The sequence below is a fragment of the Periplaneta americana genome, chromosome 15 (genome assembly GCF_040183065.1).
Source record: "Periplaneta americana isolate PAMFEO1 chromosome 15, P.americana_PAMFEO1_priV1, whole genome shotgun sequence".
In the NCBI taxonomy this organism is placed as follows: domain Eukaryota; kingdom Metazoa; phylum Arthropoda; class Insecta; order Blattodea; family Blattidae; genus Periplaneta; species Periplaneta americana.
Window position 1 is genome coordinate 32,316,308 of NC_091131.1, and position 23,677 is coordinate 32,339,984.

The window sequence follows — 23,677 nt, forward strand, 5'->3', positions numbered from 1 at the left end:
CCCCTTCAAAATTTTCTAGAGCTCCTTCAGTGGAGCAGCGTAACCCGGAGTGAGACTAGTGGCCAACAGGCTTGGAGCTCACATATTTAGTTTCTTGCAACCCCAAACCCCTTGCAAGGACGCGTTTTGCGTACCTTTTAAATTTGTCCTCCCAATTCATCTCTTTAAATTCAATTCAACAATGGAGTGGTGTGTTACAATTTTGAGGTCATTTAAATGATTTAAATACTCCCTCCGTTCCAAAATATGGTATAGTAACAAACAAAACAAGTTTGATTATTGCATATGCGTGCAAAAAATGTTTTGCGGTGTGGTATTCTGTTCAGTAGTGAAGGGACTATCAGACAGTGCAGTTGTGAATGTTTCTAGTCTTCTGCAGTGCATCAAACTATAATACTTAAATAGTTCATTATGAACAGAAATCAAATGGGCACCTTCTGTGGTGTTCCTGTTGTAGAAAATGTAACAACCCAGTCAATGTTGAATGGAACATCTAAGGCACAAGTCGTATAAAACGGGTTGTAATTTATTTGCAGTTTTTATATTAATTTGTCTCTCTCAAAACAATGTTTGTTTTTTCTTTTATTAATTTGACATCACACTAAATGAAATATAGTTTCTTTTTATGTTTTTCTTATGTTAATTTATCAAACAAATAAGTATCTAGAAGATATATTAAAGTTACATTATATTACTGAGAACTTTAACAAATCTATACCATATTTTGGAACAGAATTAATGACATCTTTCTATACCATATTTTGAAACAACGGGAGTATGTTTTTTCTCCCCTATATGGTGTGGGAGGATCGAAGTTTCACCATTTGTGGTCAAATGTTTGACAATAAAATCTCAATGTAAGCAAGAAACATGTCATTACATGAGTAAACCCCAAAGAAAAATGTATATAGACCATATTTGAAATATATGAGAGATATTTAGTTTTCTTCTCTGAAAAATGTAAGATGCTGGACATGTGAGATTTCTCAAATAACGTGTTCAAATAAGCTCCATTTCTTTTTTGTGGATGAAGTGTGTTTTTATTTTGTACATGAACCACATTCTGACAGTCTTAGTGACATAAAAAGTGTCCTGATCTTTAAATAATTCTAAATATATCCTATTTTAATGAATACATTTTAAAAAATTCATCAAAATAATCAGCGATGATTCTCTATGGCTTGAATTATTTCATATTTTAATGTATTTTGAAATCTGCATTAAATGCAAATGGAAAATATGTGTGAGTATCATTTGTCTGCACTTTCTTCGACGTACATCTGTAATTTGAGGAAGTCAGTGTCCAATGTCCTGATTGGAACAATGCTTGGATCCAACATATTTGTTTGGTATGCATCAATTTCAATCCAAGGAAAGTCCTGAAACATTAAAAGACAAAAGCAGTCAAAATGACACATAGGGTTTATACACCTAAACAAGAGGATGAACTATTGTTTTCTAAACTTCACACAAGACAATTGTCTAGTTGGAAAAGTTACTTGACTTAACCCTTTGAAGCGCAGTGGTTACAGTACATAACCATCTTTTAAATTTGAGTTTTCTGCCTACTTACAGTGTGATTTTTATTTCAAAACTACTGCGCTGCATTCACTGATCCCTAGTAACTGTAGAAGAATTTTATTTTCCCTATATTTGTGTTGCTCCACTAAGATGGCCGATGTTGTTGCGTATAGTTGGGGTGTGGAAGACTGGCTACGTGTTTTTATTTCAGTTGTATGCTAAAATATCACAGTTACGTAAGTTATATATTTAGTATTATTTGTCTTTCAGTCTTTTAGAACATATTTCAGTAACAAGATTGTAATTTCTTCGACACATGTAGCGTCAATATAGAAATAATGTGGTGGTTTCGTAACCACTACGCAAACAGGGTAGTAATGCTTACCATATCCAACAAAATGTTCCATTTTTGTGCCAGCTTATTCATCGTGGCTACAAGGAAGAGATGGTTGGCGACAATCACAAAGTGTATTTGACAGCTTTTTCACAAGTTTGAATCTGATGATCTCTAAGGGAGCAAAATATCTATGTATGTGGTACACCAATACGCCCAAGAAGAGACCGCAACATGAAACGTGGTGAGAGTGATAGCCGTACGTCATATGCTGGAGTGTCCTGGCCCCTGTCTAATTACCACGCAACACATGTGAAGTGGCACTTTGCCTTAATGAAACCAGAAACTGTTTCCTTTTGTATCATTCGCAATAAGTCTGAAGACATTGTGTTCTGCAGTATTGCATAGTGGTTTTACCATGAAACCACCCATTTTCTGTGTAAAAAATGGAAGTTTTTTACATTTTTAAAATTTGGGGCACTTCTCTTAGACAAATAAAAGTTTAATTTCATTGCAAACACAATTTTTTATTTCCTTTCCAAATGTGTGCATCAAAGGGTTAACTTATATATTTACACGTTGTTTAAATAGGTACAGTAAAATTATGCAACTAGTAGTAAACTAATTTTGTACAAATTTACATATGATAGCCGTAAAAATAGTAAAATAATTTATAATATAATTTTCAGTTAATGTCCCAAACCAATTAATAAATGCAACCTATAATTTATATTGTGAAAAATTATATTTCAGTACTATGTACTGGAAACAATCAAACTGAGTGGAAATCAATGCCAAGAAGTTTGTTGAAGAAAGATTTTTACATTGAATGGATGTACACTGTTCTAGTGGAATAATACTATTTACCTTAATATTTGAATCTTGCATGATTATTTCACGAATTTCTCTGTATAGTTGGCCATGATTCTCGCAACATTATAGCTTGGTGTTCAGCTATTTACCTGTATTCTAGAGTCGTTGCAAAGACTTCTTAGGCTCTAATTTAATGCGTGATTATCCAATAGTATCAAGGAATATGGGCTACCTGAAACCTAGGATCCTCTGCTAGGGAAACTGAAACTGCTTCTGTTGTATGAATTTGCATACTGAATGTGCTTTCTTGTGGAAGAGGTTTCAGATAGCTTCCAGTAATAGAAAGCTTCAGGCAGAATCCCCGAAGAGCCTCTTCTCCTTTGATGAAGTATGGATCATTCCTTTAATAAGAATAATTAAGAGTTTAGTCTGTAAGATCTATTGTTATAAAAGACAGTTTAGTCTGTAAGATCTATTGTTATAAAAGACAATCAGTAGAACAATAAAATAACATAACTAAGTAAAAATCAGTTGCAGTTATATTTTACAATTATTGTATTTTCCACTTTATATTTTCAAATTTATTGCATATTACTAAAAGCTGAAACAGAGCAGGAGGAAATAGACTACTTTCAGAATAGCTTGTAGCATTAATTTACTGTATGTATACCGTACCTTCATTTATCTGTAATAAAAGTGTAGGCCTAGGCCTATTTTAAATAAACTCTTCCCTACACATTCAAAAATTTATGTTTATAACTGGTACGGTAGGCTACCTCTAATTGAGATTCTGGCTGATACATCTATTATCAGGCACTACACCTTATAGTCATTTGATATGTATCAAAGGAAGAACAATATTGTAGCCTATAGTTTGAATTATTGTATGACTTCTTAATTGTAAATTAATTATAACTTACACATTTAATTTTGTATTAAGGTCCAGGATATCAAAAACAAATCTCTCAATAGGTTGCAAATTTCTGTCAAAGAATGTGAGGGTTACTTTTCTTACTTCGTTCTTCTTTAACAATTCTCTTACGGTTTTCAGACATTCTGTAATATATTCATTTAAGTACGGGTGGACAGACATCTGCACTGGAACTCCATATTTCCTTCTTCTGACAAATATGCTTGGTGGATAAAGATTTCTAATGTATAAGATGTTATGGACTGCAACTTCTAAGAATTCCACCAAAATATCTGCTCCTGTAATGCAATAAAACTCAAATCATGTTTCAAAAGTTCTGTTCATATTATTTTTGTTTTGTAAACAATGTAATTACGTTGAATTAACAATTTCACCTGGATTTGTACAATCTCCAGCTAGTTCCATCAAAAATAGAACAAGACAACAAAGTCAAAACTCGCGCAAATTCAGGCAAGACAACACAACGATCGTATGATGTAAACGAAAAAAGTCTACGGAGATAAAACGATTCTCCATCATGACTCGGAACCGGATATGACTCTCTGCCTCCCTATTCGTTGGTCCACCGCCGCTAGGCGAGGGGATCCAGACGGCGGTGCGTTGGTCACACTACCTCTCATGCATGGACGCCCCTGGGAAGTCCACATAAATAAAACCGGACGGTTTGGTACTTTCTCAATATAATAATAATAATAATAATAATAATAATAATAATAATAATAATAATCCAGAGGAGAATGTACTATAACACTAGAACAAAGCATATAACACACTGCAGTAGTTTGTTCCATTTGTGAAAGGTTAATATTTAAACTTTGTTTATAATCAAATTGTGCAACCTAATCCATATGGCTTATTTTGACCTTCCTGCCAGACATTCTATGCCAGTCTCCTTTAAGGGAAGGGGCACGGGTTGAGACTGCCCTCAGCACATCTCACACCGAATCCAATTTACACATTTACACAATTCATGAAGAGAATTTTGTTTTGGAGCATGAGGGAAAAGATTGTGTTGGCTACCTTGCTTGTCAGGTTGGTTGTGGCAATTCGCGGCGATTGGCGGTCGTCGGCTCTTGTGTTTACGGTGTGTGGAGCGTGTGTCAAGAGGGAAAGAGATAGTAAAGTTTAGTTACATTATAAGCTCTGTACCAGTTATCGTTAACATACTGTGTATTTAGTACTCGAAGAAACACTAAAAGTGTCAGAGAAGGTGTTAATTAAATTATGATTCTGTGAGGGTGTAACCTTCCTCGTTTAGAACTTTAGGTGTGTATGACCACATCGTAATAGTAAATATAGGTTAAATGAGGTTAAAATTTAAGAAACAATGTGCTGCTATCTTCCATATGCTTTCGTAAAAGTGTATGCTGCAATTTAATTTATTTTTTACAGCATTAGGGTATGAAAATTCCAAAATATGAAGACCATGAGGAAGGAAGATATGGATAAAGCTGCATGGTGTTGGGTTGACAACACTGAACCAAAATTTGTTTCTGAACATCATGTAGAGCTGGCGTATCGGATTAAGATGGATGTTTGCGGGCCCAATTCCTGCCGGTAGGTATATTTGTTGGGCATAGTTGAAAGTTTGGCACTAGTTTTTTAAATTTAATTTCTATAGACCTAATCATAATGTATCACACACAACTCAAGTGAAAAATAGTCAATAGATCTACCAAGAATTTATTTTTAAGTATTAATTTTTAAATTTTACGTTGTTCAGCACATCAACGTCACTTCGTAGCAACGTCATATTGTATTTTTGGTCCAGGGAAAATACCGGTCTTGGATAAACTTACCAGTACCTTATGCTCAATATTTTTACTAGTATTTTTGCAAAACACAAGTGTTACAATAGAATTTTACTAAGAAGTGGAAGGGGTGAGGGTTTTCGTAAAAGATAAATACTATTCCTGCATTAAAAATTCGATATGGCTTTACTACGAAGTGGTGGTGATGTGCTGGACATTGACCAGTTTTATTTCGTGCTGGGAATAGCAATTCAAGTTTGAGATATATTCACTTCGGTAATATTTGTGAATATGGAAAATGCCAGCGAATTCACACGTCAGTTACACTTATGACTGCTGAGGAGTCGGCTGAGGTGGTTACTGTGTATCAAATTGTAACAATTTCGCCAAATTTCCGCAGCTTTTCTTTGCACATAACTTTAAAGTACATTTTTTTTTTCAGTTAAGGTATAGTGAGGGTTGGTTCCTTTCTACAAAATGTGGTCCAATTTATTTAAAAAATTTGTAGTAGGTTTTTCTTTTCTTAACCTACTTCAGTTTTTACTACCATTTTCTTTTGGTAGAGGAACAAAACGGTTTCAGACGAAACAGATCCAGCATTGATGGTATTTTAACATAAGCACAGATAATTTAACATACCAACCCATATGGCATTTGTTGATTATCAAAAAGCTTTTGATACTGTGAATAGAGTACGGCTTTGGGAAATTTTAGTTAAAACAGGAATTCCAGAACATCTAATTCATGCGATACAAAGCATGTACGAAAGTACAAAAATCAAAATCAAAATTAATAACACTACAGTATTGAAAGTAGAATAATAAACCAAGGAGTGAAACAGGGTTGTCCAATGTCCCCTACCCTGTTTAATATCTAGCCTATGTAACTGATATGATTAAGACTTGGGAAACTGAATTAACAACACACTTCATGATCAACGACTACCCACTTAATACACTGCTTTCTGCAGATGACCAGATCATTTTAGCTAATTCTGAATACAATGTACAAAAGGCAGTATACACTTTACAACAAATAGCAAACGACTATAATCTGAATATCTCTACAAAGAAAACTAAAATAATGGCTTTTGAAGGGAAAAATAATCATAGATCTAAAATTGTTATTAATAATTAGTGTATGGAACAAGTCAGTGAATTCAGTTACCTTGGTTGTAATCTCTCCTATGTAAACTTTAGGGATGTAGACATAAAATTAGCCAAATTTCAACAACTTTTAGGTACAATAAAATCAACATTACTGAAGAAAGTGCGACCAGAGACAATTTTGAAATTTAATAAAACAATGGCAGTCTCAGTTTTATTACATGAATCAGAAACATGGACCTCAACATCGAATCAGCTCCGAAGAATAGAAACAGCTAAGATGAGACCGCTAAGACCCCTAGCGGGCTATACTCGTAAATAGAATGTTGACATCAGAGAGTAATTACATATCACAGCCATCACTGGAACCATAAAAGTTTACCAGATAACTGGTATGGACACATATCACGGATGTCCAGTGGCAGGTTACCTCGAAGATTGTTTGCTTACAGACTTAACAGGAAGAGAGACCTTGGAAGGCCGAAAAAGCGATGGAAAGACCAGCTCACCTGAGGCAGAACAGGCCAGAAGGCCTAATCCTCGACAGAATTTGATGATTACCATTTTTATTTCATCGTCTAATATTAATGGCAGATTACAATGTTAAGAAGACTGAATACTTTCTGTAGTGTAAAAGATTAGCTGAACAACGAAATACTGAGCCTAGTGCATTACCTGTTTGTTATCTTATTGTTGTAAATTCACCTTTACAATCAAGATTGAGATTAATTTAAATCTGATTCATCTTATTTTTTTTTAAATTACTTATAAAATTATTCTGAAACATTTAAGGTCAAGTGGGGTAAGTGTGAAATTTTAAATGTTGCTTCAGACTCAGATAGAATATGAGTGGTGTATGCTTTCGTCTATGTTTCAAGTTGTTGTTGTTGTTTTCTAATGCCAGGCGTTTGACAATAAAGTCATTTGACCTCTTACACTCCAATATTTTTCGAAGATATTATCATGGCCAGCCACTGAAGCACAGATTTTGAGGTGTTCCGAATCCATTTCTTGGTTTGAGTTGCACAATGGGCAGTTAGGAGACTGATATATTCCAATTCTATGCAGGTGTTTGGCCAAACAATCATGGCCTGTTGCCAATCTAAATGCAGCTAAATGTTTCAAGTACTCTTGAGCCGAAATACTTCTGTTCTAAAAGGCTGAATTTGTTCAATTTGTGCGTTATCAAAAGGTTGCATATTTAAGTACAATTGGGCTATGGTGGAAACTGAAAAAAAAAAACTGTTATAAAAATTAGTGTTTTATTTATTTTCCAGTACTCAAGCATAATTGATGCATTAAACATGGGGAAATTAATGTACGGTAAGCAGTGCTGTCATGGAGGCCATACAGGGCCATACATCATATGGGAACCTACAATTTTTTTAATTAATTGTATGGGGAAAAGAAAAATTTTGTCTGTATGGAGCCATATGGCAGATGGGTGCCTAAGTTTTGTATGCGGAGATCTGTACAGATCTTAGATATAAGCTATAAACTTCTTAGACATCACCGTAACCAAAACAAATAACAGACACGAATTCAAAATATACAGGAAACCTACTACAACCACAACACACATACACAATTCATCAAATCATTCCATACAACATAAACATGCAGCTTTCCATACAATGACACACAGATTAATCAATATACCAATGAACAGTGACAACTACACTGAAGAATTAAACACAATAAAATATATAGCACAAGACAATGGATATAACCCTAACATAATAGACACACTAATAAAAAAGGCAAAACAAAAACAGAACAAACCAACACAAACACCACGCGAGAATAAATACATAACATTAACATATCACAATACCAATACTCACAAAATTGCAACTTCATTCACAAAACTAAAATACAAGATAGCATACAAAACAAATAACACAACACAGAAATATCTAAATAATCACATTAAACATTCAAATAAATATAATTCAACTGGAGTTTACAAACTAAAATGCAATAGTTGCCCACATTTTTACATAGGACAGACAGGAAGATCCTTTCACACAAGATATAATGAACATATTAAAGCTATAACCAAACCCTACATCACATCAAATTACGCAGACCACATTATCAACAATAATCATGACTACAATAATATAGAAACAGATATGGAAATTTTACACATCACACCAAAAAGTTCACAGTTAAACATTCTAGAACAATACGAAATATATAAACATACAATAACATACCCACAACATATACTTAACACACAATTACAGTTAAATACCCACACATTATTCGATGTCATGATACGTCATAACACACAAACAACCAGCCCCCACCATAAGAGCAACACACCCCCACCCCTACCATCGACAAATGCACATCGCAGAATTCAAGATCACCAGTAGTTCAGGAGACACTGAAGAAGACGTGACATAACGTCGAAACGGGCCGTCTGTCGAAGGTATATACCTTTTTTAAAATTATAACACTTTTTAACGTATGACTAAGTAATTTTATGTTTTTAACAAACAAAGTGTTAACGTGAACTTTAATCAATGAGGTCTTAGATCATCTCTTGCTGTTCCTAATGAATTTTGTTTGATGTTCATAAACAAAAATTGTCACCTCTGCAGCACTGGAATCCAGAATTATATAAAATAATGGTTGAAAAACAAGAAGTGCTGCTAATATACACTCCAAGATTCATTGAGACAAGTGTGCATCTGCGGTAGGGCTACATTGTGTATTCTTTAAATCAAGCTGGTTGTAGAATTAAAATGTAAAGCAAAACAATTTCTTTACTTTTTCTTTAATATTAAACAAATCATTAAATGACTGGGACGCGCTTCCGAACAGGGACAGTGGCATTTCCCCTACAGTTAGAGCCCAGTTTAGGTGTGTGTGTATTAATCGAAAAAAATGTCATATAAACATGCATACTGTTCTCAATATTTTCTAGCCCCTAATTTTCGATTAATACACACACACCTAAACTGGGCTCTAACCTTAGAGGAAATACTGCTGCCCCTGTTTGGAAGCGTGCCCAATGACTATTGGAGAGATAGAGAGGAGAGTAAAATTTATTTCAAGGGAGAAAACAAGGGATGAGTCATATGGCTAACAAGGAGAGGACACGCTCTGTATATCACCGAATTAAATCAGATTTTGTGACATGAAAGTACAAGACACACTGTTTAAAGTCATACCTGGTATGGGTGGCCAATGGCCCCTCGTTTTCGAAATATTGGCTATTGTTTGTGACATACTTCCGTTAGGTGCCTAATAGGGAAGCATTAGACTGTGTAACAACGTAGCTCATTTGGTTGGATGCTGAATTGTCATCCAGGCAACCCGAGTTCGAATCCTAATGCCTTCTCATTTTTTTAAAGCTTGATATTATTATTATTATTATTATTATTATTATTATTATTATTATTATTATTATTATTATTATTTTAATTCACTTTCAGTTGTCAGTTCCTATATTCAAAGCCATGTTGAAATATGCGTGGTATGCATCAAAATTGATAAACGAACGAGAAGTGTTTGTGAATGTGAAGGATATCTGTTTCGCAACAGAAGTGCGGAAAAATGTGTGTGACTGTGGACAACCTTCTTTCATTTGCTGTGCATGATGCAGGAAATATGTATGTTTTGTGTGTTTTATGACATAATGAATCGGGTACAAAATGAAATGGAATAGCTGCTACAGAAATAGAACAGACACCAGTGACACATCTTACCTTCCTACATGAGCAGTATTTCATTGCTTATCCTTTACAATACAATGTTAGTTAATTAGTAATTTGTTTAAAACATGATGAAGCATTCAATACATTGAGAAATATGATATAGGTATGTAAATAGATAACTGTGATCACAATATTAATAATTATTAAAACAAAAAAATATAGAACCAGTTAAGATTCGAACTCTGGTTGCCTGGATAACAACTCAGCATCCAACCACATGGGCTACGCTTTTACACAGTCTAATGCTTCCCTATTGAGTACCTAATGGAAGTATGTCACAAACAATAGCCAATATTTTCAAAACGAGGGGTCATTGGCCACCCATACCAGGTATGACTTTAAACAGTACGTCTTGTACTTTCATCTCACACAATCTTATTCCATTCGGTGATATACAGAGCATGTCCTCGCCTTGTAAGAGAAAAATTACCATGACAGCACTGACGATAAGCATAGGTTAAGTTATATATATTGTGTATCTTACTTGGAAGAAGTGTAATGTGAAACTAACTTAAGTTCTTCATCATTGCAAACTTCACGTTTTTTTAATTTTTCGTTGTATTGTGTACAATATTTTTCTGCTCCATGTTCAAAAGTTTCATTTAATATTCTGCATGCTAGGTCTATGTTACATTAAAATACGGTGTAACTGGCTGTTTTAATTTATAGGCTGTACAAAGAATCTTGTTTACATTTCATTTTTCGTAACTTATAAATATATTTGCAACAGTTTTATTTTGTCTCGATGTATAAAAATAAATGTGTCAGAACACTGATGTGTAAAGTTTCAACTTCGAACTCTGATTTACATAATATGTCATTGCCTTTAAAACAAATTGAAAATCAGTATATTTTCGTGATGTTACAGTTTACTTAGGGAGACAGTTTTTATCTTAAAATGGCTGGCAATAATAATTTAATTCGTTAAAAAAAGAACACACACAAACGAGTTGGAATTTACCACCACGCACTTGTCCCAGAAGCAAATTAACACAACGCTATGTTTTTGTTTGATTACTCTTCTCTAATACGAATGAAAAAGTGTGAAAGACATTGTTTAAATAAGTTGTATTTCTTATGTTTATGAAGCAAAAATCCGACAAATTTCATGTAAGGAATATCTAGGGCCATAACCAGCAGACAACACTAGGGGTTGCTGTGATCTTCCTAGGTGTTGCAACTGAACTAGATCTTTAGCTGATTTTTTTTTTTTTTGACGTTGAACACAATTATTAGGGGGCCTAATTTAATATTTATCTAGTAATCATCATTAGTGAAACAGTAAATATTTTAAACATCACCAGAAAGGATTGAAGTGAAACTTTATGAACCTAAAATAGCTGTAGTTTTCTTTTCGTCTCATTGTACTAACAGTACGATGCTGTGTTTTGCATGTTAAGTTACACATATGAGATTAGGAACAATTTTAGGGGTTGCTTGCAGCTTAGCTAGGAGTTGCTCAGCAACTCCTGGAACCTCCCTGATTACGGCCCTTGAAATATCACATAATATTTCTGCCAACATTAAAAATTTGTAGGTACATTTATGTTTTTTTTTAATAGGTTATTTTACTCTGCTTTATCAACAGCTTAGGTTATTTAGCGTCTGAATGAGATGAAGGTGATAATGCCAGTGAAATGAGTCCGGAGTCCAGCACCGAAAGTTACCCAGCATTTGCTCATATTGGGTTGAGGGAAAACCCCGGAAAAAACCTCAACCAGGTAACTTGCCCTGACCGGGAATCGAACCCGGGCCACCTGGTTTCGCGGCCAGACTCGCTAACCATTACTCCACAGGTGTGGACTACATTTATGTTATAACATTACCCCCATTAAATTTGAAGTATGCAAATTTTTGGTTATAAATATGGCACTTGACTCATTACACTAGTCATCAACCGTTTTGTAACCTAAACGAAAACACGTGATTTTACATGATTTTTACATGCAAAATTCGAATATATCATCGAAAAGTCTCTTTTGGGCTCTGTTTTTGAGTTACAATATATTTGAATGAAAACAAACATAAACATCTGACATTTTCGTGCACGTTACTTAGTCCCAAAAACCACCTCTGTTCGCCTAAAAATAATTTTGTATTTAGGTAAGAACTTGCATATTGTTCTATGAATAAATGCCAGACTCAAAAACCCTTGATCAATGTAAGCTGGGTTTACCAGGGGGAGAGAGTAATGGTATCTGAGTGGTCTTTCAACTTGTAGCTTAATATTCTACCCTTTCAGCCAAGCAGTTGTAAAGAAAGTGTGATTAAGTAAACAAATGCGAGTTTTGTCTAGTAAAATATTTTATTGTGGTGTTTCGTCTCTGAATTGATTTTTAACGAATTTAAACACGGATAAAAACAATTGGTAGTGGTAAAGGTTTACAGTAAGTAAACACGCGACATAATGAAAAGTTCTAAAGTTCGAAGATGTGTAAACTATTCTAATAAAATTTCTGTTATACATTTTGTGTGCTTTGTGTGGAGTGTGGCATTGTATGAGTCAGAAACATGGACATCACGACGAAGTGAAGAGAAGCGAATAGAAGCATTTGAAATGTGGATATGGAGAAGAATGGAACATGTGAAGTGGACAGAGAGAATAATAAATGAAGCTGTGTTGGAAAGAGATGGTGAGGAAAGAATGATGCTGAAACTGATCAGGAAGAGGAAAAGCAATAGGTTGGGTCACTGGCTCAGAAGAAACTGCCTACTGAAAGATGCACTGGAATGAATGGTGAATGGGAGAAAAGTTTGGGGCAGAAAAAGATATCAGATGATAGACGACATTAAGATGTATGGATCATATGAGGAGACAAAGAGGAAGGCAGAAATAGGAAAGATTGGAGAAAGCTGGGTTTGCAGTGAAAGACCTGCTCTTCGCGTTTGGCAAGTGCTGATCCAGTGTTGCCAACAATTGAGCTATAGTGGGCCAAGCGCCATTTATTAAATGGAGAAAGCAAGTGTTAAAGTTAAGTGAATACCATAATTCAATGGAGATTGACATATCATTTAGTTTTAATGTGCATACTTTATACTGCTTGCTATATGATTCATTGAATTATGGCAATCACTTAATTTTAACCCTCGTTGTCTCCGTGGCACTTGTCCCAGTATGGCTCTGAACCCTTCAATTGTGCTTTTATAGTCTGTTGTTATTTTTCTTTGTAATACTGTAATTATAAAGTATTTTGTGCCAAATTTTCTCAGTTCACTTTTACAATTATTTATTTTTGAAATGGTAAGAACGTACTTTATTGATGAAAAAACATTCCGAGTTCTTAATTAATATTTGAGGAGAAAAATTCGCTCCGGCGCCGGGGATCGAACCCGGGTCCTTGGTTCTACGTACCAAGTGCTCTGACCGCTGAGCTACTCCGAATTCAATCCACAGCACTGGATCGAACCTTCCTCCTACAGTGTTTCCCTTTTTGTGGCCTGACTCCAAGTTGGGCATATACGTTGACATTTATATTTCAAGTCTACTGCCATTATACAAGGAGCGCACTCAGCTGAGTGACTAATGGCCGGGATTCTGCAGTGAAGTGCACAGCAGTCTGTACAGAATGATGCACTGCTAGCTAGACGAATTTACTAAAGATGTTATTAATTGGTCCAACAGAGTAATATCTGTTATTGTGACAATTAATATTTGAGGAGAAAAATTCGCTCCGGCGCACAGTGGTCTAGAATGCAAATTTAGCGGGACATATTAATAACTTTTCAGCTACCTAACAGATTTTTATGAAATTTTACACAGTAGTTACTGGTAGCATATATGTTTTGTATGCAAGCTCTCGTTACGTTGGTATAAGGGGAACTACCCCTTATAGGGGGGCGCATTTAGACAAAATTAGAAACTTTTCTCCTATCTGACAGATTTTTATGAAATTTTACAAAGCAGTTACAAGTAGCATATATGTTTTGTATACAAGCTCTGATTACGTTCGTATAAGGGGAACTACCCCTTATAGGGGGGCGCAATTAGACAAAATTAGTAACTTTTCTCCTATTTAACAGATTTTAATGAAATTTTACAAAGCAGTTACAAGTAGCATATATGTTTTGTATACAAGCTCTGATTACGTTCGTATAAGGGGAACTACCCCTTATAGGGGGCGCAATTAGACAAAATTAGTAACTTTTCTCCTATTTAACAGATTTTAATGAAATTTTACAAAGCAGTTACAGGTAGCATGTATGTTTTGTATACAAGCTCTCGTTACGTTGATATAAGGGGAACCACCTCTTATAGGGGGGGCACAATGAGACAAAATTAGTAACTTTTCTCCTATTTAACAGATTTTAATGAAATTTTACAAAGTAGTTACAGGTAGCATGTATGTTTTGTATACAAGCTCTCGTTACGTTGGTATAAGGGGAACTACCCCTTATAGGGGGGCGCAATTAAACAAAATTAGTAACTTTTCTCCTATTTGATAGATTTGTATGAAATTTTACAAAACAGTTACAAGGAACGTACATGTTTTGTATACAAGCTCTGATTACGTTGGTATAAGGAGAACTACCCCTTTTAGGGGGCACAGTTAGACAAAATTAGTAACTTTTCTCCTATTTAACAGATTTTTATGAAATTTTACAAAGTAGTTACAGGTAGCATGTATGTTTTGTATACAAGCTCTCATTACGTTGGTCTAAGTGTAACTACCCCTTATAGGAGGGCGCAATTAGACAAAATTAGTAACTTTTGTCCTATCTAACAGATTTTTATGAAATTTTATACAGTAGTTACATTTAGTAAGTTTGTTTTGTGTACAAACTCTGTTTACGTTGGTATGAGCAGAAGTGCCCCTTACAGGGGGATGCATTTAGACAAAATCTTATGGGGGGGGGGGGAAAATGTAACATTTTAGGTACTATTGCATCTTTTGGACACTCGGAAAGCTTATTTGGTACATAATTAACAAGCTGTCATCTTGAATTCCCTGAATTATACTGCGGAAGCAGATTCGGTTCACAGATATTGAAATAACTGCAACCGAGAAAAATTGCACTACTGCACCTCGAAAGAATAGTGCTCATAAATTATTACTTCCGCAAATCTGCGCACCTTAAGACTAGGTTTAAAATAGAGGTAAATAGTGGAGGAAGTGAAAAAAAAATTATTTTTGGACGAACCAAAGGGGGTTTTTTTTTCTCTACCTTAGCAAAGTCTGCACTCAATGGTTATATTTATATTTTGTCCCGTGTCCATTCATGCTAATTTGACATGCTATAATAACATTAAATGTAACACAAACAAACAGTGTTACATACCTAAAGAACTACTTGACATGTTGATACCAAATATGAATGGAATCGACCACTTACAACAGAGTTACAACACAAGGAAAACGGCAGACTCACGGCGCTTGCTGAGTAAGAATGCTGGGTGGCGAAATGTGGCATGTTACCGGCTTCTTATCTCGCTATGCAGCCATCTCCGCTGATTAAGATTATCAATTCAGTGTTACTCAGTTATATAGGAAAAATAATTTAAGGGTTTAATTTCATTTTTTTTACATGTCATTTTTCTCCATTTGTCCTCCTAAATATGGATTTTAGACCACTGTGCGGCGCTGGGAATCGAACCCGGGTCCTTGGTTCTACGTACCAAGCGCTCTGACCACTGAGCTACGCCGAATCCCGGCCATTTGTCACTCAGCTGAGTGCGCTCCTTGTATAATGGCAGTAGACTTGATATATAAACGTCAACGTATATGCCCAACTTGGAGTCAGGCCACAAAAAGGGAAACAACACTGTAGGAGGAAGGTTCGAGCCAGTGCTGTGGATTGAATTCGGCGTAGCTCAGTGGTCAGAGCGCTTGGTACATAGAACCAAGGACCCGGGTTCGATCCCCGGTGCCGGAGCGAATTTTTCTCCTCAAATATTAATTGTCACAATAACAGATATTATTCTGTTGGACCAGAGCCTTCTTTAGGTACAAGCCGGGGCATGGGTAGGTTTGGCAACGCAGAGCGGAGGCGGGAGATTTTAGAGTGATATTGTGTTTGCTCATTGCTTTCGTTATACGTAACGCGTATTTTTTCAAATTACTTCATGCACAAAGGTAAGATCAAGATTCAGAGTAGTGCTGTAAATTATTACGGGTTCGAAAATAGTGTTTTATTGCAATCAATTAGCTATACTTCAGAATACGTCGTAAGTAGGCTACTTACATACAAAGGATGCCACTTAAAATAATTACAAAAAACATGTTTATTGATAGTACGAAGGTAAATAAATAAATAAAAAAGATATTCCTTGCACCGAAAATAATAAAATCAATAATACAATAAAGACGTAAGTTCCTACGCACTATTCTTAAGTTCCATTCAGTTAACAAATTTGTGGCTAGCAAATTGTCAGTGTTTTGCGACTTAATGGTGTTTCATCTGTGAAAGGTTTAGGATATATTTTAATATTATCTTATGCGATTATCTATCGTGTTTTTCTACAAATATTTCAGATGCCTAGAAAGTGCTGTGTGCCTATGTGTCGTAGCAACTACACATATCATTAAAAAAAATAAAAACATACTTGTTTTTTTATTGATGGTACAAGGGAAAATAAATAAATACTTAAAGAAATGTTACTTGTACCAAAAATAAATAAAATAATGACGTACTTTCGCAAATACCCTATTCCAATCAATTAACCATTATGTGGCTAGTAAATTGACAATGTTTTGCCGCTTAATGTTGTTTCACCTCTGACATAAAAGGTCTAGGATATCATATGCATTTTAATTTCATTTGATTATGTCGTGCTTTTCTATAAATATTTCAGATGTCCAGGAAGCCAGTTTTAGTTTGAACCTGGCCAGTCACCATAACAATACTGTTATCCTAAATTATTTGTTATAAACTTTTAAAAATATAATTTTAAATAAATATAACTACAGGGTGAATGTAGAGTATCCAACGGCCACTGAACGAATATTTCACTTCTATCACTGCCAATGTTGCGCTATAATCGTATATGCAAGGTAGGCTATAACAAAAACCTAAACTAACCAAACCTAACCTGTCAAAGAAGCAACAAGTTATACTAAATATGTGTAAAATTGGCCTATGTCTCTATAGTGGGCGGGACATAAGTAACATTGACCAAACCAACAAAGTGATTATATGCATCTACAAATTATAAATAATTCTGACGTATAGCAGGCATTCCGAATCTTCAACAAAACTGCAACATTTATGGGATCATAAAACAGCTGTTTACAGTGACTTTGAAAACCAACGGCGTAACTTTATTGATACAGCAGGCGAGACCCAACAATTTGACTAGAATTCTGATACACACAAACCACAAATAAGAATATAAAAATGTGGTTATACAATATTTAATAGAATAGTCAATTACTTTGGCATCCATAACCGTAAAAATTCCCATGACTGCAACCATTTTATTTTCATTTATTGTCTTGTTTTTTATCACCAACACGCATTTAGTTTATAATACATCAACAATTAACGTTTGGTACGACCGCAAACATAATTCTATCGACACACACTTATATTGTAACATAAATTTACATTGAAAATCGGCATTAGCACAAACACGTGTACTGTACGGTCAGCCTCCGGGTGACAGATAATTACAGTGTTGCCGACGTATGGCCGCGGCTTGTAACTAAAGAAGGCTCTGGTTGGACCAATTAATAACATCTTTAGTAAATTCCGAGTTCTGTTACACAAAAAAGTGTACTTGTGTAATTTTCACTGCCAGCCAGCAGGCTTGATTTAGTAAATCACTTCTTTTCTTCCCTATGTGGCATACAAGAAATAACTTTTTTTGCTGTATGTATGTATATATAATCCATTGCATAATCATCTGTTGTGTTTTTGGTTAGGCACTCAAGTAATAAATATTGTAATTTTTATAGCCGCAACTGCAAAGGCAACCCCAGATGTTTATCTGGTTTGGGCGAAAGCAAATGGCTGGGTCCGAAAGCAGCTGCAGCAGCTGAGGATGCCTGGGGCATGGACATGGTCGATCCTAATGAAGAACGCAGAGAGGAGGGCATGTTTGTAGGGCTCAAGAATCTTGGTGCTACTTGCTATGTTAACAGTTTACTCCAGCTGTGGTTCCACAACCTCAAGTTTAGGTAATGATACACATTCTATCTCTCTGAACTGTAATACATTTAGAGCTTTGGGCTTAGTACATTTTTATGAACTCCAATTTCACCCAAAATTTCCTCCAACTCTCGAAGTCATCAAGTAGCACGTACATTTTTTTTTTCTCTTTATATTAAGTATAATGAGATTTAGATTTAGATTTTATTTAATAATAACATATACATAAAAACGTTACATTAAAATACCCTGAAAGAGCAAAGCTCGTGTTCGGGGACAGTTCCGTTACATAGATATACATACGAGGGGGATCCAGGAAATAACGACCGTTCGCGCATACCTGCCGCGCAGCTGACTCCCCTTCCTTATTTGAAGGTCAACTGACTTCCTTAACATGTGTTCTCATAATGTTGTGAGTACTGGTTGCAACAAGTCGCCATTGTGCATTTTGTGTTACTTCAAAATGAACGACGTGATTGATAATCCCGCCGACTGTGAGGTGAGGAGTGTGATTCGATTTTTGAATGCCCGACATTTGAAACCTGCAGAAATTTACCGGCAATTGAAAGAAGTGTATGGTGATACTGTAATGAATGAAAGAAATGTGAGAAAATGGTGCGAAATGTTCAACAATGGACGAACAAATGTCCACGATGAAACTCGACCCGGACGCCCATCACTCATCACAGAAGACCTGAAGACTAAAGTGAACGACAGGATCTTGCAAGACAGGCGCACATCACTCGACGAATTGCATATTGCCTTTCCTGACATTTCTCGTTCTTTGCTTGGTGAAATTGTGTCGCAACATCTTGGCTACCACAAAATCTGTGCACGATGGGTGCCACGGCAACTGAGTGACCAACACAAAACTCAGAGAATGGCCTCAGCATTGACATTCTTGATGCGATATCACACAGATGGAGACGCCTTTCTTGATCAAATTGTGACTGGTGATGAGACCTGGGTGTCTCACAACACCCCAGAGACCAAGCGCCAATCACGTCAGTGGCATCATCCCTCATCACCCAAGAAACCGAGAAAATTCAAACAGACTCTCTCAACACAAAAAGTCATGGCTACTGTCTTTTGGGATCGCAAAGGTGTTCTTTTGCTGGATTTCATGCCAAAAGGCACTACGATCAATGCTACGGCGAGCCATCCAAAACAAGAGGCAAGGAATGCTTTCGAGAGGAGTTGTGCTTCTTCATGACAACGCCCGCCCGCACACTGCTGCTTCAACTCGAGAATTGCTGGATCAATTCGGTTGGGAAATCTTTGATCATCCGCCCTATAGTCCAGACCTTGCTCCTAGCGATTTTCACCTTTTCACTAAGCTGAAAGACTTTCTGGGTGGTACGCGTTTTGGAAGTGATGAAGAGTTGAAGAAGACAGTGAACACCTGGCTTAATGAACTGGCGGCAGAGGAGTATAACACGGGAATTCTAAAGCTAGTGAACAGATACGACAAATGTTTAAATGTAGGTGGTGATTATGTAGAGAAGTAAAGGAAGCTTCAGTTATTTAACAGACTTTGTTTTTTCAAATAAATATATATATTTTTTTTAATTATTACAACAAAACGGTCGTTATTTCCTGGATCCCCCTCGTACTTTGTAGACAAAATACTTAAGAAAAAAGCTCACATAAAGATGATAATAAAATTAGTAAATAGTAATACTAGTAATAACTGAGTGAAAAAAGAGACGATGTTGAGATTGATGGATTAATATTAAATTATTATTAGTAGTATAATTAGTGCAGGTCATGTTGATATAGTAATCAAGATAAAATAGAAAAATACACTTAGGATAGAAATAAACTTGTTTTACAATACATGGTACATAATATATATACAGAGAAGTCTGTCATATAAATTTTTTAATTCTGGATCTGAAAATTACATTGCTTAAAGTAGTCAATTCTGGATGAAATTTTATTATCGAATTATATAGACGTGGACCATAATTTTTACTGTGTATAGTTTGACAACTTGAAGTGAAACCCTGTAAAACACGCCAACTTCTGGAATCTCTCTCTTTCTTTCTTCTCTCTCCCTCGCTCCTCGTCATTCAGTCACCAATCACCACGTAAATATCTGAGAGGGTGTGTGTGGGCATCGCGACCAATAGAAGAACCACTCTCCAGTATTACCACAATAACGGATTCTTCATTTTTGCCTTGACTGTCGGCTAGGAAGGTTCCATTATGCTAGCATTGCAGGCAACTAGTCAACTTTTTTAATGCTTTTGTTAGCAGGTTTGACAAACTGTGAGTGGACCTGCAAGTACATAGCATAGTGCTCTCTCCCTTCCCCCCGTGATTTCTCACTTGCTCCACCCCAAGACAGCCAGTGCTCACGTAGTAAGTGGGTCAGGGTTTCAGTTCGATTTGTCAATCTATAGTAAAGCAGCAGATGTGAAACATTTAGGTTCAACTAATTTAAGAATTTCATTTCGTCTTGTATTATGAGCATGTGGCTGAGCTACAAATTTCATTCTATTTTTATGATAGAATTTCATTAAAGAATATTTATAAATTTGGTCAATTCTAAAAACATTCAATTTGGAATGGATCAAATTTGTTGGATAATCCAGTCGCCTTTTCAAACAAAAATGATTAGGCCTATATGTTTTTGCAACATAATTAGAGGAAGAAGAGCAGTTTTTGTAATGCCTCCCCATCCAGTTATACCATATTGGATAACAGATTCAACTATAGCCAAATAAACCAAACGTAATAGATGAGTAGGCAAGTAATGGCGAAGGTTTACAAATTTGTAAATTGTTTTACATATCCTGTTACATAAAAAGGTGATTTGTCTATCCCATTTCAAGTGCTGATCAACAATAATTCCTAGGTATTTCACGTCTACAGATTCTTTCAGGCAAAGGCATTTACAGGTTGTAGAGAACATAAACATTATATATCTTCAAAACCCAACCATGCTTTAAAAATAAGCATTTATTGTTTTGATTGGTTTCATTTACGTAAAGGGACAGATTAAAATGTTTAGTCAGTTCTCTCCAGTCTTTTCAATTGGATTTTTGTAATAGAAATTGGGATCCCCACTTAACGTAAAGGAATGATTGTGTCACCACTTTTTCGCAGAATATGGAAAAGACAAGTGAAAGAAATGTGTTGAGCACGTTAAAAATAACAAAGAACAATATTTGTTTAGTGCTAATGTAATAGACAGTGAAACTGACATAATAATTTCGTTAGCAGATCGTTTAACTCAGCGTTTCTCAAACTATGGTCCGTGGACCACCTGTGGTCCTCGAGGTGTGCCCTTGTGGTCCTTCAAAAAAGACAGAAGAAAAAATAAAATTCAAACGAATTGCGTATCACACTATAGCTGAAAATCTCAGAGTTTGTAAATGACACATGGCAATCGTATTTCATTTTTTCTCCCAGTACTGACATTTTATGAAATTTATTTACTCTACCCGTCTATCATTTTCCCACTCTACTCTCAGCAACAAAAGAGGGATTTAAAGCACTATAAACGTGGCGTTTCTCGCCATCTTTTCCATGCACATCTGGCACTATGCTTGTAACCCAGATAGGGACCACCCGAATTTATAACACGACCAAAGTACCGAAACTTTTCATGTACGTTTGACTTTCTTAATAGTTTTACCGACACCCAGTCTGCACATTGAAATGGTCACCTACTGTACGTCATACACCACTAATAGAACATGTAAAATTGCATCTTTATTTATTGAAAATCGGGCATGTTTCTGCATTAATTTTTTTTATTTCTGTTTTTGCAAATGAGGATATAAGAAATTTTCTTCTATTAACATTAGCTTAATTAGTTAATACTAATACAAAATTAATTGAATTAAATTAATTTTAATTAATTAATTCTACATTAAAATGTATGTATACTGGTATTAAAATATGCTACATAAATGTTAAATTTGCTTTCGAAGTAAAAAGAGTAAGGTGGTCCGCAGAACTGTTCTGACTTAAAAAAGTGGTCTCCACTTGAAAAAAGTTTGAGAAACGCTGGTTTAACTGATAGCAGTGATGCATCAGATGACTTGTCAATCAGTAGCGACAATGGTTCAGATTAATGGAGGGAACTCTGCCTCCAGCGCAGCGGTAAAGTTTAGTACCCTCCCATAACGGAGTTTTGTCAGTTGTTAACCTGTAGATGCTTTAATGTCCCTCTGTTTACAGCAGTATGAAATAGTCACTGTTCAATTAACTTTAACAGAATGGCATCTGATTTATGTTTACAGGCATGCAGTGTATTCGTGGTCTCCCGAGGAAGATCCTCAGGAGATGGCGAATCTGATACAGAAGAGAGATGAGGGCCAGGAATACTCTCCTGAGTCAAGCATTGGTCACTTGCAACTTCTCTTCGCACTCCTTCAGTTTGGCAAAAGACGTTATGTAGACCCAACGTCTTTCATTTTGTCACTTGGTCTTGATACCACTACACAGCAAGATGCACAGGTAAAGGCTGGTCCACAATAAACCGGGAACGAGAACGGGAAGCGGAGGATGTGAACGTGAAGATTTTTTATTCACAAGAAACTGAGAACAGAAATTGATGTGTGGGTGGGTGGATGGCGGGGTGTGGATGTGCGTGTGGTGTGTGGGCGGGGTGTGGGTGTGTGGGCTAGGTATGGGTTGTGTGTGAGCGGGATGTGGGTGTGTGTGGGTGTGTGTGTAGATGGTGTGTGGGTTGTGCGTGTGGTGTGTGGGCGGGGTGTAGGTGTGTGGGCTAGGTGTGGGTTGTGTTTGAGCGGGGCGTGGGTGTGTGTGTGTGTGTGTGTGTGTGTGTGTGTGTGTGTGTGTGGATGGTGTGTGGGCTGGGTGTGGATTGTGCGTGTGGTGTGTGGGCGGGGTGTGGGTGTGGTTGTGTGTGGATCGGGTGTAGGTTGTGCGTGTGGTGTGTGGGCGAGGTGTGGGTGTGGGCTAGGTGTGGGTTGTGTGTGAGTGGGGTGCGGGTGTGTGTGGATGGGGTGTGGGTGTGTGTGTGTGGATGGTGTGTGGGCTGGGTGTGGGTTGTGCGTGTGGGCGGGGTGTGGGTGTGGTTGTATGTGGATCGGGTGTAGGTTGTGCGTGTGGTGTGTGGGCGGGGTGTGGGCTAGGTGTGGGTTGTATGTGAGTGGGGTGCGGGTGTGTGTGGATGGGGTATGGGTGTGTGTGTGGATGGTGTGGGTTGTGCGTGTGGTGTGTGGGCGGGGTGTGGGTGTGTGGGCTAGGTGTGGGTTGTGTGTGAGCGGGGTGTGGGTGTGTGTGGATGGGGTGTGGGTGTGTGTGTGGATGGTGTGTGGGCTGGGTGTGGGTTGTATGTGAGTGGGGTGTGGGTGTGTGTGGATGGGGTGTGGGTGTGTGTGTGGATGGTGTGTGGGCTGGGTGTGGGTTGTATGTAAGTGGGGTGCGGG

At 36.5% G+C, this 23,677-nt stretch overlaps 2 protein-coding genes and 1 non-coding gene across 4 annotated transcripts in view; 2 read left to right on the forward strand and 1 right to left on the reverse strand.

Moving 5' to 3' along the window:
- Window positions 1-1,017: 1,017 nt before the first annotated feature.
- Window positions 1,018-4,171, reverse strand: PolZ2 (DNA polymerase zeta subunit 2). Its single transcript, XM_069846926.1, has 4 exons — window positions 3,974-4,171; window positions 3,589-3,877; window positions 2,901-3,069; window positions 1,018-1,379 (listed from the first exon to the last, which is right to left on the reverse strand). The coding sequence occupies exons 1-4, from the start codon at window positions 4,002-4,004 to the stop codon at window positions 1,251-1,253; spliced, it is 618 nt and encodes a 205-aa protein (XP_069703027.1). The 5' UTR covers window positions 4,005-4,171; the 3' UTR covers window positions 1,018-1,250.
- A 458-nt stretch (window positions 4,172-4,629) lies between these two features.
- The window catches only part of LOC138714791 (ubiquitin carboxyl-terminal hydrolase 48-like), a 675,878-nt gene continuing 656,830 nt past the window's right edge, over window positions 4,630-23,677 (forward strand). For both annotated transcript variants that reach the window (XM_069846924.1, XM_069846925.1), the window contains exons 1-4: window positions 4,630-4,865; window positions 4,992-5,156; window positions 18,077-18,298; window positions 22,523-22,739. In XM_069846924.1, coding sequence (XP_069703025.1) covers window positions 5,017-5,156; window positions 18,077-18,298; window positions 22,523-22,739 — 579 coding nt within the window. In that variant the 5' untranslated portion in view covers window positions 4,630-4,865; window positions 4,992-5,016. The remainder of the gene's footprint in view (window positions 4,866-4,991; window positions 5,157-18,076; window positions 18,299-22,522; window positions 22,740-23,677) is intronic.
- Window positions 15,983-16,055, forward strand: TRNAY-AUA (transfer RNA tyrosine (anticodon AUA)). The gene has a single exon. It is a non-coding gene; the product is annotated as a tRNA-Tyr (tRNA).

Excerpts from the sequence above, each read along its gene's own strand:
- PolZ2 (XM_069846926.1), bottom strand. The coding sequence starts at position 4,004 with ATGGAACTAGCTGGAGATTGTACAAATCCAG. Across the intron at positions 3,070-3,588 it reads CTTAATACAAAATTAAATGT|GAATGATCCATACTTCATCA; the intron begins GTAAGTTATAAT and ends TTCTTATTAAAG. Across the intron at positions 1,380-2,900 it reads CAGAGGATCCTAGGTTTCAG|GACTTTCCTTGGATTGAAAT; the intron begins GTAGCCCATATT and ends TTAATGTTTCAG.